We start from the raw sequence: 16,253 nt of genomic DNA, 5'->3' as shown, positions 1-16,253 counted from the left end.
AGGGCAGCCAACTACAGTATTGAGTGCAAATGTGGGATGTAGTGCATCAGACAGTCACAGAGAAGCATTTCGCAGTGCCATATGGAACATGTCAGAAATGTTTGAATAGGGCAGACAGCCAAGTCCACGATGGCAGAGTATAGCATCAATGAGGAACACACCTCTGATTTTGAACAAATGCTGAAACTACGCAACACCAATGGCTTCTGGGACTTGATTGTTACGGAGGCAGTAGAAGTATATCTGCACAACAACCTATAAATGAGATAGCAGATTTCAATTCAGCATAGTGTGGGATTCCACAATTATGAAAATATGACAGGACTGCTCCTTTCTGAAGGTGGTGGCACCTACGTACAGAATGGACAGACATTGGAAATCAATGCCCTCAACAAGACTGCACTGTGTTCCTCCTCCACCAGCTGCACTGCATTCTCAATCCACTGACACAGCACCCTCTTCCAGAAGCGCATGATTGGCCCACCCACAGAAGAGAGCAACACTCCAGCTGCTATATTTACATGCAGAACATAGCATCCCAACACTTCGCCTGAAGATAACAGTTACAGAACTTATTGAAATACTGTGACAAGATGACGCAACTGCTCGGCTGATCACCCAAAAACATTTTATCACTGGAATATGCTGAGAAAGCTTGCAATCGCATACTGTAGAATACTATTCAAACATGTGGGGGCCTGTATCAAATAGTACTAACAAGGGATAGTGCACATATACAAAAGAGGACAGCATAAATAGTCACATTTTAGGTTGTCTCACATGAAAACATTATGTAAACAGTGAAAAACCAAATCAGGCAGATGACTGAATACAGATATCAACTAACCCACAAAAGACTAATTATAAAGTCTGAATGACTGTAAAGACAAGATTAGACTAATTACAACCTGCACAGAGGCATTTAAGCAGTCATTCTTCCTTTGTCCCATATGGAATGGGGGAAAAAACCCTAATATGCAGTACAATGAGAAGTACCCTCTACCACTCTAAGAGTACAGATGTCGATCTGGCATTTGAAAGATTGAATCTGTTACTTATGCTTCTTTGCTGCAGCATAGTGTGCTTCTTTCATATGGCACATCATTATCACTGAGGGAGAATCCCCATATTTTTGGAAGATGTGAATAGGCACCTAGAGATTGGTTGGTGGGAGGCAGTGAGTCAGTCACCCTCAAGCTATACCCAGAGCCATCACATGGGCAGGACAAGATTATATATGAGAGCTTGATTGCGAGAATTGTGTTAAAAATATTTATTTGTCCATTATCAAACATTTAATATTGAAAAGGCAAACATACAGAAAAAGAATGACAATGGCTAACTCATTTTATATCACTGAAAACAATCAATTATTAATAAATCAAGCAATGGAAAATCCAGGATGGAATGTAACAGTACCAGAGAAGGAATGTTGCTACACACCATACAGCAGAGCTGTTGAGTCCCGACAGAGGGGGGGAGGAGGGGGGGGGGGGGGGGGGGGGAAGAGATGATTCACACAATTATAGTTTTCGGCCATTAAGGCCTTTGTCAGCAGTAGACACATATACACACATGCACACACACAATCACGCAAACACAACCTGCACACACGTCTGCAAGTTGCGTTTGCATTTGCGCATATATGTATATGTGTGTGTGTGTGTGTGTGTGTGTGTGTGTGTGTGTGTGTGTGTGTGTGTCTACTGCTGACAAAGGCCTTAATGGCCAAAAACTATAATTGTGTGAATCTTTTTGTTGTGCCTATCGTGACTCAGCATCTCAATTATTAATAAAGATATTTACCTGGAGAGATAAAAAATCTACTCACCAAGGGGTAGCAGAACACACAAATAAAAGACTGTTGTGACTGGCAAGTTTTCGGAGCCAGTGGCTCCTTCAGGCACAAGAGTTGAAGGGGAAGGAAGAAGTGCAATGGAAAAGGACTGGAGAGGTCTAGGAAAAGGGTTAGATTTTGGGAAGGTCACCCAGAATCACAGGTCAGGGGAGACTTACTGTATGTGATGAGAAAGAAAGACTGATTGTTGGGGACTGCATAGGACAAGATTTGAAAACCTAAGACCTTAAAGGTGGAAGACTGGGCAATATGCAAGACAGAGATTACTACTAAAACATCGTGCATGAGTTAATAAGAGTGAGAAGCTAAGTGCATTGTACATAACAGACATGAAAAATAGATGGGAAAGACAATGAAAGACGTAGAAAAACTAAAATGGAGTGAAGCAAAGAGTAGTTACAGTGAAGAAAAACTGAGACACAAGGAATTAATGGAAACTAAGGTCAGATGGGTGGCGAGAACCAAGGACATGTTGTAGTGTTAGTTCCCACCTGCAGAGTTCTGAGAAACTGGTGTCAGAGGGAAGAATCCAGATGGTGCACGTGATGAAACAGGTGCCGAGGTCACGAATGTCATGTTGTAGAGTATGCTCTGCCATCTGGATTCTTTCCCCAGACATCAGTTTCTCAGAACTCTGCAAGTGGGAACTTGCACTACAACATGTCCTTGCTTCTCACCGCCCGGCTGGCCTTAATTTACATTAATTTCTTCAGTCTCAGCTTTCCTTCACTGTAACTACTCTATGTTTCACCCAGTTTTTAGTTTTCTACATCTTTTATTCTCTTTCCCATCTATTTTTCACTGCCCCCCCCCCCCCCCCCCCGCCACCTCTTTTATGTACAATGCACTTAGCTTCTCACTCTTATTAACTCGTGCATAATGTTTTAGTAGTAATCTCTGTTTGCATATTACGCTGTCTTCCACCTTTAAGCTCTCAGTTTTTCAAATTTCATCTAATGCAGTCCCCAACAATCGGTCTTTCCTTCTCATCCTGTATGGTAGGTCTCCCTGACCTGTGGTTCTGGGTGACTTTCTCAAAATCTACCCCCTTTTTTAGACCTCTGCAGTCCTTTTTCTTCACCCTTCTTCCTTCCCCTTCAACCCTTCTGCCTGAAGAAGGAGCCACTGGCTCCGAAAGGTTGCTAATCACAACAGTCTTGTATATGTGTGTTCTGCTGCCCCTTTGAGTAGGTCTTTTATCTATCCAATTAAATCATTTTATATTGTGAATGATGAGTATATGCAAGTGTAGTGCAAGTGCAACTTGAATCCGTGTTAAAGTGATTTACAATCAATAATCGAACAAATCTAGTGTTCCATTCAAGTATATTCCTCATTTATAACCTAAACACATTTTTGTGTTAGTGTGAAAGGAGTAGATAAGGCATGTATCATAGGCTACACGGTTGAGAGTAACTACCAATGCATGTAACTTGGGAGTAAGTTTACCTCTCAACAAACCAGCTAATCTAGGTGTCCGATGTCTTTAAAATTATCAAACAGCCAGACTGAAACATTTTCAGCAAACTGATATGTAAAGGGGGGGGGGGGGGGGGGGGCTGCGGGGGGGGGGGGGGGGGGGGCCGCGGCAGCTTACACCACACACTTAACATTTGCATAGTGCGGATGTAGATGTGATATGACCATGCATTATAGTGGATCAATAAAATAACTGTAAAGCATCCAGTAAGTCTTGTAGTGAATGGTCAGTTGTAATTCTTGCAGTGAGAGTAATGATCAGAGTTCAGTTTCACCTGCGGGTAGGAATTCAATGAGAAGAACACCCTTTCTGTCCCCAAACACTATGCACATCAACTTTTACACCGACACATTCTACCTGAATTTGGTCCTGTAACTGAAACAGGGGACACTGACGCAATATAAGATGAATGGATGGCTTTAAGAGATGAGGTGGGGAAGGCAACAGAAGATGAACTAAGCAAAAAGACTAGGCCTCGAAGATGTTGTTGTATAACACAGGAGATATTAACCTTGACTGACCAAAGAAGAAAATATAAAAATACAGCAAATATTAAAAGCAAAATGGAATATTAAAAAAATAAGATTGACATGAACAGCAAAGTGATGAATCAGTAACGGGTAGTAAAGGAACGCAAAGCTATAGAATCATATATGAATATAGGAATAGTAGATACCACTTACAGGAAAATTAAAGCTGCCTTTGGAGAAAAGAGAAACGTGTATGAACGCCAAGAGCTCAGATGGCAAAACAGTACTACGCGAAGATGGGAACTGAAAGGCACATGGAATATATAGATGGAAATAAACTTGAAGGCAATATGAAGGATAGGGGTGAAGCTGAGCCAGAAGATAGGAGCTTGTGAGAATAACTTGGCAGAGCAGTGCTGAAAGAAGGGAAACTTATATTTAAAATTTTTGTGGATTTACAAAAAGACTTTGAAGTTGTTGACTTGAATACTTTTTCGAAGTATGAAGTTATCAGAAGTAAAATTTAGTGAGTGAAACGTAATCTACAACTTTTACAGAAATCAGACTGCAGTTATAAGAGACAACGAAAATTAAAGGGAGGCATAATTGAGAAGAGAGTAAGACAGGATTGTAGCCTATCTCCCATTTTCAACCTGTACATTGACACATCAGTAAATGAAATGGAGGAGTAATCAGGAAAGGGAATTGAAGCTGAGGAAAAAGAAACTTCAATTGTAAGGTTTGCCAGCAACATTATCAGAGACAGAAAAGGAACTGGAAGACCAGTGATCAGAATGGATGGTTTTCCATCCTGTTCTGCATAGGCAGAACACAGTTTTTCATCAGTCACAGTGGCAGTAGAAGAAACAGGCAGTTTCTGTGGTTGATGACAGCAGAGTTCTCAAAGTGAGCAGCTGGCCAGAAGCAAAGCCCAGGGTGTGACAGATGTCATAAGCATTTGAGAAAAATCTAGGAAGCAATCTGAATCGAAAAAAGTAAACATGGATAAAGTCAATCATTCTACTATCAATGGTGCATATCAAAGATTTCAGAAATAACAAGAACTGCCCCACAAAGCCAGGTCTTCGGTATTTACAGGGACTGTCACATCAATGGACAGGCTCAGTTCAGGTAGCACCCTCGGAAGGAGCAAGCTGCAGCCACTCTATGGAGCCCAAATATCTCTGACCTTTCCTCCATAGGGAGGGGAATCTGTATTTCTGTCGGATACTAAAGGACAGTATCTTAAAATAAGGTATAAGATGAACAGGAATAAAGCCAAACTTTGGTAATTAGGGGTAATCAATTCACTCAGCTAATGCTAAGGGGTTTAGATTATCAAATGAGATGCAAAAGTATTAGGTGAGTTTCAGTACATGGGCAACAAGATAACTAATGGAGGTAAAAAGTAAAGAGGATATAAAATGTGGGCTAGCAATAGCAAACAAAGCCATCCTGGAAAGAGGAAATATGTTAACATCTGATAAAAATTTAAGTGTTCAGTAGTCTTTTTATGAAGGTATTTGTCTGAGTGTAGCTTTTACCAAAGTGAAGTCTGGACATTATGCAGTACAGACAAGAAGAAAATAGAATCTACAGAAGAATGCTGAAGATTAGATGGGTAGAACCACTAACTAATGAAGAGGTACTGAATCAAAGGGCACAGCATGAATAAAAAGAAAAGGAATAGACAGAGGGTACAAGCTGTGGCATAAAGGAATGTTTACTTCAGTAATGGAACAAAGTGTGGGGATAAAAATTGTAATAGGTGATCAAAGCTTGAACAAAGTATGCAGGTCCAAGTGGATGTATGGCACAGTACTTATGCATGTACGAAAATCCTTGGAAAACACTAACTTGAAGTCATGGATCAAATCACTCTTCAAACTGATGACAATGGCAATAGCAGTAGCAGCAACTGATATTTACTATAAAGGTAACTTATAACAATTCTCATATGTGGGATAAACGTCATATTCTGTGATGATTATATCCGACAAATCAAAGCCATCAAGCAAGGGTCAGGGAAATGTAAAGGCAACTACCAGGCATGTATCTAAAGTCATTTTGAGTGGCTGTGCAAATCAGCAATGTGGGACATCAGAGAGATACTCAACTTTATCACTTGTGTTTGCAGTCCTTTTTAACTGTTTGATACCACTCTTCAATACTTTTTGGGGAACTAGAGTTCATCAATTTTTGTTTCATTGGTTCCACAGATTATCAATATGACATTTTGTAATGATGTGGAATGTGTCAGTTTAACCTCAGTTTTCATTCCACATGCACACACAGATTATATATATGTATTTTCAGTTACTACTTCATATCTTAAAGCTCATCAACTGAGCAGAAGGAGCTGTCATTCAGAAATTCTTTTAACTTGTTTTTAAATGCTGGTTGGCATTCTGTCAGACTTTTAATGCTATTTGGCAAAAAACAGATTTTTTTGGCAGCATAATTCACTCCTTTCCATGCCAAAGTGAGATTTAACCCATAACAGTGAAGATCATCCTTTCTTCTAGTGCTGTAGCTATGTACTTCACTATTATTTTTAAATTGGGATGGGTCATTAATAACAAATTTCATAAGTGAATATATGTATTGTGAAAGTGCTGTGAATATGCCAAGTTCCTTAAATAAATGTCTGCAAGGTGATCCTGATTATATGCTTTTATGCAATGAATACTTTTTCTCTTAATGATGAATTACCCCAAAATATGACGCCATATGAAAACAGTGAATGAAAATAGGCATAGTAGACTAATTTTCTGATATGTTTATTGCCAAAATTTGCAATAATCCTAATGGCATAAGTAGCTGAACCTAACTGTTTCGGCAGATCATCAGTGTGTTTCTTCCAGTTCAATTTCTCATCAATGTACACATCAGAAATATTGAATATTCTGCCGTAGCAACAGACTGCTGTTCGAAGCCTATATTTATCAATGATGTTATGCCATTTACTGTACAAAATTGTATATACTGTGTTTTCTCAAAATTTAGTGAAAGTCCATTTGCAGAATATTATCTAATAATTTTCTGAAGGACATTATTTACAATTTGCTCAGCTAATTCTTGCTTGTTGGGTGTGATTACTATACTTGTATCAACAGCAAAAGGAACTAGGTTTGCATTTTCAAGAATATAGTGTGGTAAGTCATTAATATATGAAGAGTACAGGAAAAGAACATACATTGTCCACTTTTTTTCTCAAAAATGCATTACATATGCCAAAAGATGTAGGATTCCATGTTCTTTAATATTGTTAATTGACCAGTGTGGTAATATGAATACTCTATGTTCTATAGCCCATTTTAGGTTAGGCAGGCAGGAAAAGGATTTTTGTGAGAAGTCTTTGTTCCGAACCAGATTCCTAACACTCCTCATGAATGTTTCTGCCTGTCTGCCACATTCACTGACCTCTTTCTCATTACTTCCATTTTCCTATATCACACTCCCCAAGTACTTGACACTTTCCACTTTCTTCAGTTGTTCAAGGGGCAAAATTTAGCACACAGAGCTATCACCTCTGGCACCAACAAGGACTCTAACGTGACTGGGCATTGAGTCAAACTGAACTCCGATGACAGACATAGGTTAAATCCTTCCACATTTGCTTCAGCTCTTTGCCAGAGTTAATCAGTCCTTGTGGCTGGCGAGTGGTGGCATGCCAGTTTATCGGTAGCTTGTGACCACGTTTTCATTGGATGAGAGATCTGGAGAAAATGTAGACCAGAGCAATAACCTAATACCCCTGTAAAGAAAGAGGTCACGACATCATGGGTAACATGTGGTTTTGCAAGAAGATATCACAGAGACCTTGAAGATAGGGCACAGCCACATGTCAGGAATGTAGTGCCCACTGTCCAAATTATCGGCTAATCAAACTAAAAGTGATTAAGTTGTGTACGTAACTGCACCCCTTCTGCTCACATCAAGTGCTCAACATGTACGATGATGCTGGATGCCATCTGGCAATGTTCATTCTCCTTTGACCCTCCACACATGGATATGTCCACTGTGAAGCTGTGCACGTAACTATAACTCATCTCAAAATACAATGTGGTGACATGCTTGTGTCCATTGTTAGTGTTGGGTATGAGCACTGGATTTCTAGATGTTTCAAGAGCCATGCCTCAACGTTCTGTGCCGGGACCCTTATTTTTTAGAATCTATGTTAATGAACTGCCTAGTATCAAGCCATGTAAATCTGTTCTGTATGCTGATGATATCACCTTTTTTTGCAACTGTAAATGACACAGGGGATCTAAGGGAACAAAGCAAAGCTATCCTGAGAATTTCTAGTAAATGGTTTAAATATAATGAATTAACAGTGAATCAAAATAAAACAAAAAATGTTATTTTTAGTATTAGCAATACCAACAGTGATTGTATGTCGGTTAAGTTTCTTGGTGTACCCTTGGATTACAAATTAGGTTGGAACCTCCACACAGGTTCTAACTACACTTAATTATCAACAGTCATATATCTGTAACATAAACTTAGAGCTTGTGTGAAAACAAGATGCTCAGCTACTATTATAAATTTTTTTATTAGCCACATGACATACTGCATACTGCTCTGGGGCATCTGCATTGGGACAAAATGAGTTTTTATGTGGCCGAAAAAGACTATCAGATGTGTAGCAAGTATTTTAAGAACAATGTATCTTGTAGGCCACTTTTCAAGAAACTGGGTGTAATGACAGTCCCATCACTATTTATACTTAGTTGTCTAGTCCCCACAAAAGAAAACCATGAGAGCTCCAGATTAAGGCAATCATTCCATTGTCACAATACACGTCACAAAGAAAAGACTGACCAACCCTTTACAAGACTAAGCAAGACTTACAAAAACTATACATATCTTGAAATAAAACTGTTTAATGCACTGCTGCCAGAAGCACACACTACCTTGTAAAAAATCTTTAGAAATGTTGTACAAAACTGGCTTACAAAGGAGGCCTTCTATGCCATAGAGAAATTTTTTGACTTTGCTAAGAAAGGTCTAAAGTTTTAACTTATGCTCATTGTATGTTTGTATGCAAATCTACATGACTTAACTATATTCTTTATTATTATATATACCATTATGCATAATTCAATTTGAATATACTATGGACATCAATAACACGCAAAATGCTCCAAGATGAAATAGATAAATAAACGAATGTCAGTGTATCTTTCTCTGCTGCTGTGTCAAGAAAGCATAGGTCACCATGCTAATAGTCCCTGGTGCTCTTCCTGTCATTACCCTGATCATACAGATACTTGTCTTGCTGCAGATAAACTCAGCATGGAGCAGTTAATGTTATGCATTGAGTGTAGCCCTCTTCAACTCATCTATTCTACATTCAAACAATGGAAAATCCAAGATGGAATTCTATTCTATATTTGCATGACAGTCATGGAAGTTCAACCAATGTGAGTAGAAATATTGTGGAACGATGAATTGCAATCTCGAAAGGCCATGATCCTACCACTGTCAAAGTCTGACACGTGCTGGTAGATTTTTCTCCTTTCCACACAAGACATAACACTACTTTCTCAAAAACAATGAAGAATGAAATGCGATATCTGAATGAGAAACCCACTGGATAATCTTTCCTTGTCTACAGAGTGTAGATGAAATTACTCCTACCTAATTTGTGGGGTTGTGAGAGAATGCTAATCATTTGCATATCCAAGCACGTAGTACACTTCATGCCGATTTGATGTTTGTTGCATGCCATCTTCAGAGAGTTGCAATTTTAATGATAAGCCGTATATTTCAAAAGCAATGTGTGATTTGTGTACCGTTACCATTGAGGGAAATAACACCAGACAAAAACTACAATAACAAGTATTTTCTAGGTGTTACCTGTCCTTTGGAAAGGTTTAGCCCTTGAGGTAGTAGTGAATGTAAGAGTTCCATGCGTTCTTTGAGTGGTGGAAGCAACATTGGAGCACCAATTGCAAGTGTTTCATTAATAATTTTCTCCACACACGGTGGGGTTGACAAGTCAACCAACCTGTAACAGCAGATATGAGATACTGATTATTTTATGATAGTGAAAATGGAAGGATTGAAACAATACACAAAATATAAAGTTAACCACTCTGATGCAAATTTAAGAGTCCTTCATAGGTGTACTTAATGACCCAATAACCTCATTAGCTTTCAAGATTACATTCTTTTTCTACTGCACTAGAACTAGAAGAAAATCAGTAGTTCTAAAGGTTCTTTTACATAAATTATGATGTGCTTTCTTTGAATAATATACTTACAAATTAACCTTTGTGGAATTTTTACTTTCAGTACCATGCCCTGAACAGTACTCTCCATTCTTATAACACTTTTAAAAGTTTAACAATGTGCATACAGAAGATACATTTATCATTCAAAGCAATTCATTTACAGTGTGGTGAATGGGCTTCTATCTCAATTCACAATCACAGTAATTGCAACCAAAATAAAGAAATAGTTACTTAAGATCAAATAAGTGTTCCTTGCAAATCCAAATAAATACCTGAAAAGGAACTGTCGTAGTGCTTTAGCTTGTCTTCCCAGCACAGCACTGCCCAAGCCACCAGTAAGAGCCAAAGACAAGTGAGCACACAAAAGGCGCAAGTTAAGGCTCACAAACAAGTGCTTCTCTCTGTAAACAGAGTTAACATGCTACTGATCATATATTACCACTTTAGCAGTACATTTTCATTTTGTTTTACTGTTGCCTGAACACAAGCACTGTAATTCGTAATGCATGGATGTATTGTTATTATTATTATTATTATTTTATTATTATTATTATTATAAGTAGTAGTAGTAGTAGTAGTAGCAGCAGTAGTAATAGTAGTAGTAATACAAAAGACACTGTAAGGGTAAGATTAGCTGACACATCACTTAACTTTCATAGTGTACAAAAACTACATGGAGTTTTTGCAAAATCTAGAAATCTGCATGCAAATTATGTTGCTCATCAAAACAGCATCCATTTTAACATACGGATCATTACCAACCCTAAAATGTTGTTGTTATTATTGTTTACATAGCCTGCATGTATGTGTAGGCTAGCGACTTTCTTTGTTGTTACATTTTTTTAAAATGAACATAGACTGTAAAGACTGTTTTACCATTATTAAGATGAGACTTCTCACAGTTCATTACTCTAAACTGCTATTAATAATTTACTGCATCAAAAGTGAAAAATCTCCAGTACACACTTTACAGTATTGTGCTGCTTTTTCTATCTAATATATGTCTCAAAAAACCATTCTTCTCACAGGTTAATACTTCAATCTACACTATTACTATATCAATGGTCTGCTAACTGGATGCTCAAACATTCTCTCTCTCTCTCTCTCTCTCTCTCTCTCTCTCTCTCTCTCTCTCTCTCTCTCTCATCCCATCCTCTCTTTTCCTCTGGTAATAGGACAGGTATCTGACTGTAACAGCAGTGCACACAGTTCCAGTTATTTTCTGTTTACTTGCATCCAGAGTCCATCAATGTTTTAGAAATCATATTTCCCTCCTGGATTGTTATTGAATGTGTTTATTTACCATGATGCTTGATTTTGGCCTATTATGGCACTCTGTGAGAAAACTGGCAGAGAGAGAATCAAAGCATCTGAGACGTGGAGCAACAGACAAATGTTGAAAATTAGGTGGACTGATAAGTTAAGGAATGAGGTGGTTCTGCGCAGAATTGTAGAGGAAAGGAATATATGGAAAACACTGACAAGAAGAAGGAATAAGATGATAGGCCATCTGTTATGACATCAGGGAATGACTTCTGTGATACTAGAGGGAGCTGTATGGGGTAAAAACTATAGAGGAAGACAGAGACTGGAATACATCCAGCAAATAAGTATAGACGTTGGTTGCAAGTGCTACTCTGAGACGAAGAGGTTGGTCGTATCAAACCAGTCAGAAGGCAGAAACTTACAAAAACCTCTCAATTGACAACTTACTATGAAGTGTATCAACACATATTGTTCCTTTTACAGAAGACACTATCCTCATGTCAGCCATGCACAGGAAATATGTAAACATGGTTGACTCTAAGACAGTGTCATCTTCAAAGGAACACTATGCACTGAAACATTTCATACTGAGCTATCACTTGAGAACAGCATAATAGTCTGAAATCATGATCGTGTGATGAAGGATTACAATTATGGGGGGAAATTTTGTCCTTTCTATAACATACAGTTCCATTACCGAGTTTTATTTTTGTACAGTAATACCTGTACTTCTCGTGACATAGGCAACTATTCCTTGCTTTCAATATCTTAAATTGCATTTTCCATACCTCTTCCTCCCCATTAATGATTATTTTTGGGCAAAAGAAAGAGTAAACATGAAGTACATTAAATTTCACCATAATATTGTCAGAAATGTGTTAGCTGCAACATGGTATGATTATGGAAACAATAAATTATGCTGCATAGGCAAATAAGAATTCAGTCACATCCAATGCAGCAAACAGCAAAAATGTTACTGTAATTTATGAACAACAGATGTCAGGTACTAAAAGTTTCATTCAAGATCAAAATGAAATAAGAAAATATTTTGAATTTTTAACTCCACATATTCCAGCATCGTTACGTCATTCTGAATTAATTCTTTAATTTTACAAAAGCAAATGTGACTCTGAAAAGATTGAGAAAGTACTTTCAAGTCTCACATTCTTTTCAGTTAATGACTTCACACCTACTTACAACAGTATGGACATACATAAGGGGAAGGGAGGTTAACCACAATTAAAAGTAACAGTTTTGGCCAGTATGCATCAAGTGAGCTTAAACTGTGTGTGTGTGTATGTGTTTAATTGTTAAATAGTCATGTTTGAAAAAAACTATGAAATGGATAAGTCATAAATTTCTCTTTGGTTTTATTTCTGAAAAACAAAGACCAAATAAAAAGACAAGAACTCATTTCAAAAGACAACATAATTTATAGTTTACAGGTTTTGCTAGCTGTAATAACTAATTTATGGAATATTGTGCATAATCACAATAGTTTTGTTTGCTTTGTATTTGTAGTTTGGATAAATGTATAAGTGGTTCTGGTAGGGTGACACGTCCATCAAGCGTTCAACAATCCAGACTCACTTTCAAATTAATTCAGCAGAACTTTCAAAGTCTTGGCAATAAGCACAACGAGTTGGATACCATTGCAGCAATTGATAACCCTGATGTTTTAGTTATAAGTGAACACTGGTACACAGACGAGCTAATTAGTGTATGTAAGCCACTTTCCATGATCTTTTGCTCTGCCTTCAGTAGAAAAGAGAAATGTGGTGGTGGGGTAGCTATCTTTGCAGCCAGTGGTAGTAATTATAGAGTAATAGATGTAAGTGCTTTCAGCACTGAGGGTGTAATAGAACTAGCAGCAATTAATTATAAGTGGGGGAAAGAGAACTTAATTATTATAGGCATATACAGACCTCCATCTGGTAGCCTAGATAGTTTCTTTGATGTTCTTAATGACCTGCTTGTTGTCATTGACAGTAAACACTGCAATAAAAATGGCTGGGTTAATATAATACTAACTGGAGATATATACATTGACTTGCTGTCCAATGACTCTGTATCTAAAAAAACTAATGCTAATACCAGCTCAATTTAACTTAACATTTCTGATAAATGAGCCCACTAGAGAGGTCAATAGTGTAAAATCATGCATTGACAACATTATAACTAACATGTCCCACTTTACATGCAGTGCATCAGTTCTGAAGCTTGCCATTTCTGACCACCATGCAGTACAGGTATTGATAGAAGCTGAAAATCTTCATGTCAATAGAAAAGAGAAACAATATGTGACAAAAAGAATCACCAATGACGACAATGTTAAAGATCCCAACAGTTTGCTGAAAAGCTTACAATGGGGTGAAAAAAACAACATTACTTTCAGTGATTTTTCATCAGATTTTTATTATTGCTTCAATGTCTCATGTCCAGAAATGACCTTTACAGTAAATGACTGCAAAAAGATATAAAAAAATAACTGGATAAATCATGAAGTAAAAACAGCAAGAGAGAAACTTAGACTTTTCCAATATACAATGATAAATAATAACAATAATAATAGACTAAAGGTAGAATTTAAGAACTACCAGGATTACTATAAAGATCTTCTGCTAAAAACTAAAAGTAAATATGTAGCCACAATGTTAAGGAACTCTACTAACACAGGTTTAGCTGTTTGGAAAGTAATAAATAGCTTTAGGGATTGTAAGGACAGATCAACAAGTGATTTTACTATAAACCATAAAGGGCATATCATGAAATGTCAATGTCAGATTGCAAATGTTTTTAATGAGTACTTTTCTTCTGTTGGAAAATCTGTCAATGAGCATTTTAAGAATCTTCAGCATAGATATAGGGGCATTCCAATCAAACAAAGCATATACTTGGCCCCAACCAATAACAAGGAAGTCAAAAACATAGTAATGTCATTAAAAAATACAAAATCTGCAGGCTATGATGAATTGTCTATCAGTACACTGAAAAGATGCATAGACAACATATCTGATGCCATGGCCACACCAGTAAATGATGTAATTGCATCGGGTTGTTTCCCAGATAATCTAAAGACAGCACAAGTAACCACGATTTACAAGAAAGGTGATAAATCTAAAATTGAAAACTACCGCCCCATCTCAATCTTACCTGCATTTTCTAAGGTAGTTGAGAAAGTTATTTATACTAGACTAATGACATTCCTGAGTCAACACAATTTAATATTTGAAAATCAGAATGGCTTTATGAAAAACAAGTCAACATCAATAGCAGCAGCACAATTAATAGACAAAATAATAATGGCCATAGAGAACAAGGAGTATGTAACTAGAGTGTTCCTTGATCTAGAAAAAGCTTTTGATTGTGTCAACATCACCATATTACTTGACAAGCTGTGGAACCTGGGTATCAGAGGAACTGGCTATGAGCTAATAAAATCATATATGAGCAATAGAAAACAATTTATCTTGCTTAAAACAAACAGTGGGTCTTACAAATCTAAAATTACTGATATCAAATATGGAGTGCCTCAAGGTTCTGTCTTGGGACCCCTTCTTTTCTTGATTTATGTTAATGATATACAGTATTGTTCTCCTAACTGCACAAAAATATTGTATGCAGGTAACACATCAATAGTGTGTAAACACAAAGACTATGAGAGTCTGGAGGTAGTGTGCAACAGTGTAACTAATGAAATAGTCAAGTATTTTAATGAAAGCCATCTAAATGTAAGTGCTTCAAAGACTGCAATGATGGAATATAACACAAGGAAACAAATAGAATTTGACATGAAATTATCCATAGGAAATGACATTGTAAAAAAGGAAAAATGGACAAAGTTCTTGGGAATTACAATCCAGGACAGCCTGAAATGGGACATGCATATTGATTCCTTAGCATGTAAGCTGTTGAAGAATGTGTTTGCTATAAATATGACTAGCAAATATTGTAAGGACATGTGTGTACTAAAAACTGCTTATCACACCCTATTCTCATCAAACGTAAACTATGCTGTAGAAATATGGGGTGCAACAACTCAAGCCAACCTAAGTACATTATTAATACTACAGAAAAAAGTTATCAGAATTACTTGTGGTGCCAAACCTCGAGAATCATGTCAGAATCTGTTTCCAAAATTAGGTGTGCTTACCATTATAGGTGTATACATATTGAAAGTTATATTGCTTGTGAAAAGAATAAATCCAAATTTCAACTGTGACTTGCACCAGTACGATACAAGGCAAAAGTTCAGATACCATAAAAATAGCCACAGAACAGCTTTATAAGAAAAAACTGCACTTCATGCTGGGCTGAAGCAAGCCAATGCCCTACCAAAAAGTCTCACAACCCTTCCTACTAACAAATTAAAAGATCAGCTAAAAAGAATTCTAATTGAAAACCTTTTTATTCCCGAGACGAGTATTATATCTGTATGAAAAGTGCTTCATAAGTATGTGAAGCTCATAGTTTTAAGTAACCTACAACTAATATAATGTTGATAAAAACAATATTTGTAATATTGTGATTGTATACTACCAAATGTAAAATCCAACAAAATGTAAAATGTTGTGTTGGCGGAAGTGCCAACACCGTGTTACTAGAGGAGGCCAAAATGCACCCGTTGTAACTCACGCAGGCTGGCGTGAGGAGGGAAGAACTATACTGACGTGAGGTCTGGAACATGACAAGGAATTAGAATTCAGAAGGCGGCCTAATTAGCTTGATACTTAACTTTAATCCATTAATGATGAACATTGCTCTTGATGGTACAATTCACAATATTGTCTGCTCAGAATTAATTCTAATTACAGAATATGGCACCTTGCTAGGTCATAGCAAATGACGTAGCTGAAGGCTATGCTAAACTATCGTCTCTGCAAATGAGAGCGTAGGTAGGCAGTGAACCACCGCTAGCAAAGTCGGCTGTACAACTGGGT

At 37.3% G+C, this 16,253-nt stretch overlaps 1 protein-coding gene across 1 annotated transcript in view; it reads right to left on the bottom strand.

Annotated features, from left to right (window-relative positions):
• Positions 1–16,253, bottom strand: part of LOC124621816 (probable E3 ubiquitin-protein ligase HERC1) — a 766,600-nt gene that overhangs the window by 626,149 nt on the left and 124,198 nt on the right. Inside the window, exons 11-12 of the mRNA XM_047147255.1 lie at positions 10,320–10,448; positions 9,671–9,821 (exon numbers count right to left, since the gene is read on the bottom strand). Of these exons, the coding sequence (XP_047003211.1) occupies positions 9,671–9,821; positions 10,320–10,448 (280 nt within the window). The remainder of the gene's footprint in view (positions 1–9,670; positions 9,822–10,319; positions 10,449–16,253) is intronic.

The sequence above is a fragment of the Schistocerca americana genome, chromosome 7 (genome assembly GCF_021461395.2).
Source record: "Schistocerca americana isolate TAMUIC-IGC-003095 chromosome 7, iqSchAmer2.1, whole genome shotgun sequence".
Classification (NCBI taxonomy): domain Eukaryota; kingdom Metazoa; phylum Arthropoda; class Insecta; order Orthoptera; family Acrididae; genus Schistocerca; species Schistocerca americana.
The sequence above is the reverse complement of the archived record's forward strand: the minus strand, read 5'-3'. Positions and strand labels throughout refer to the sequence as shown.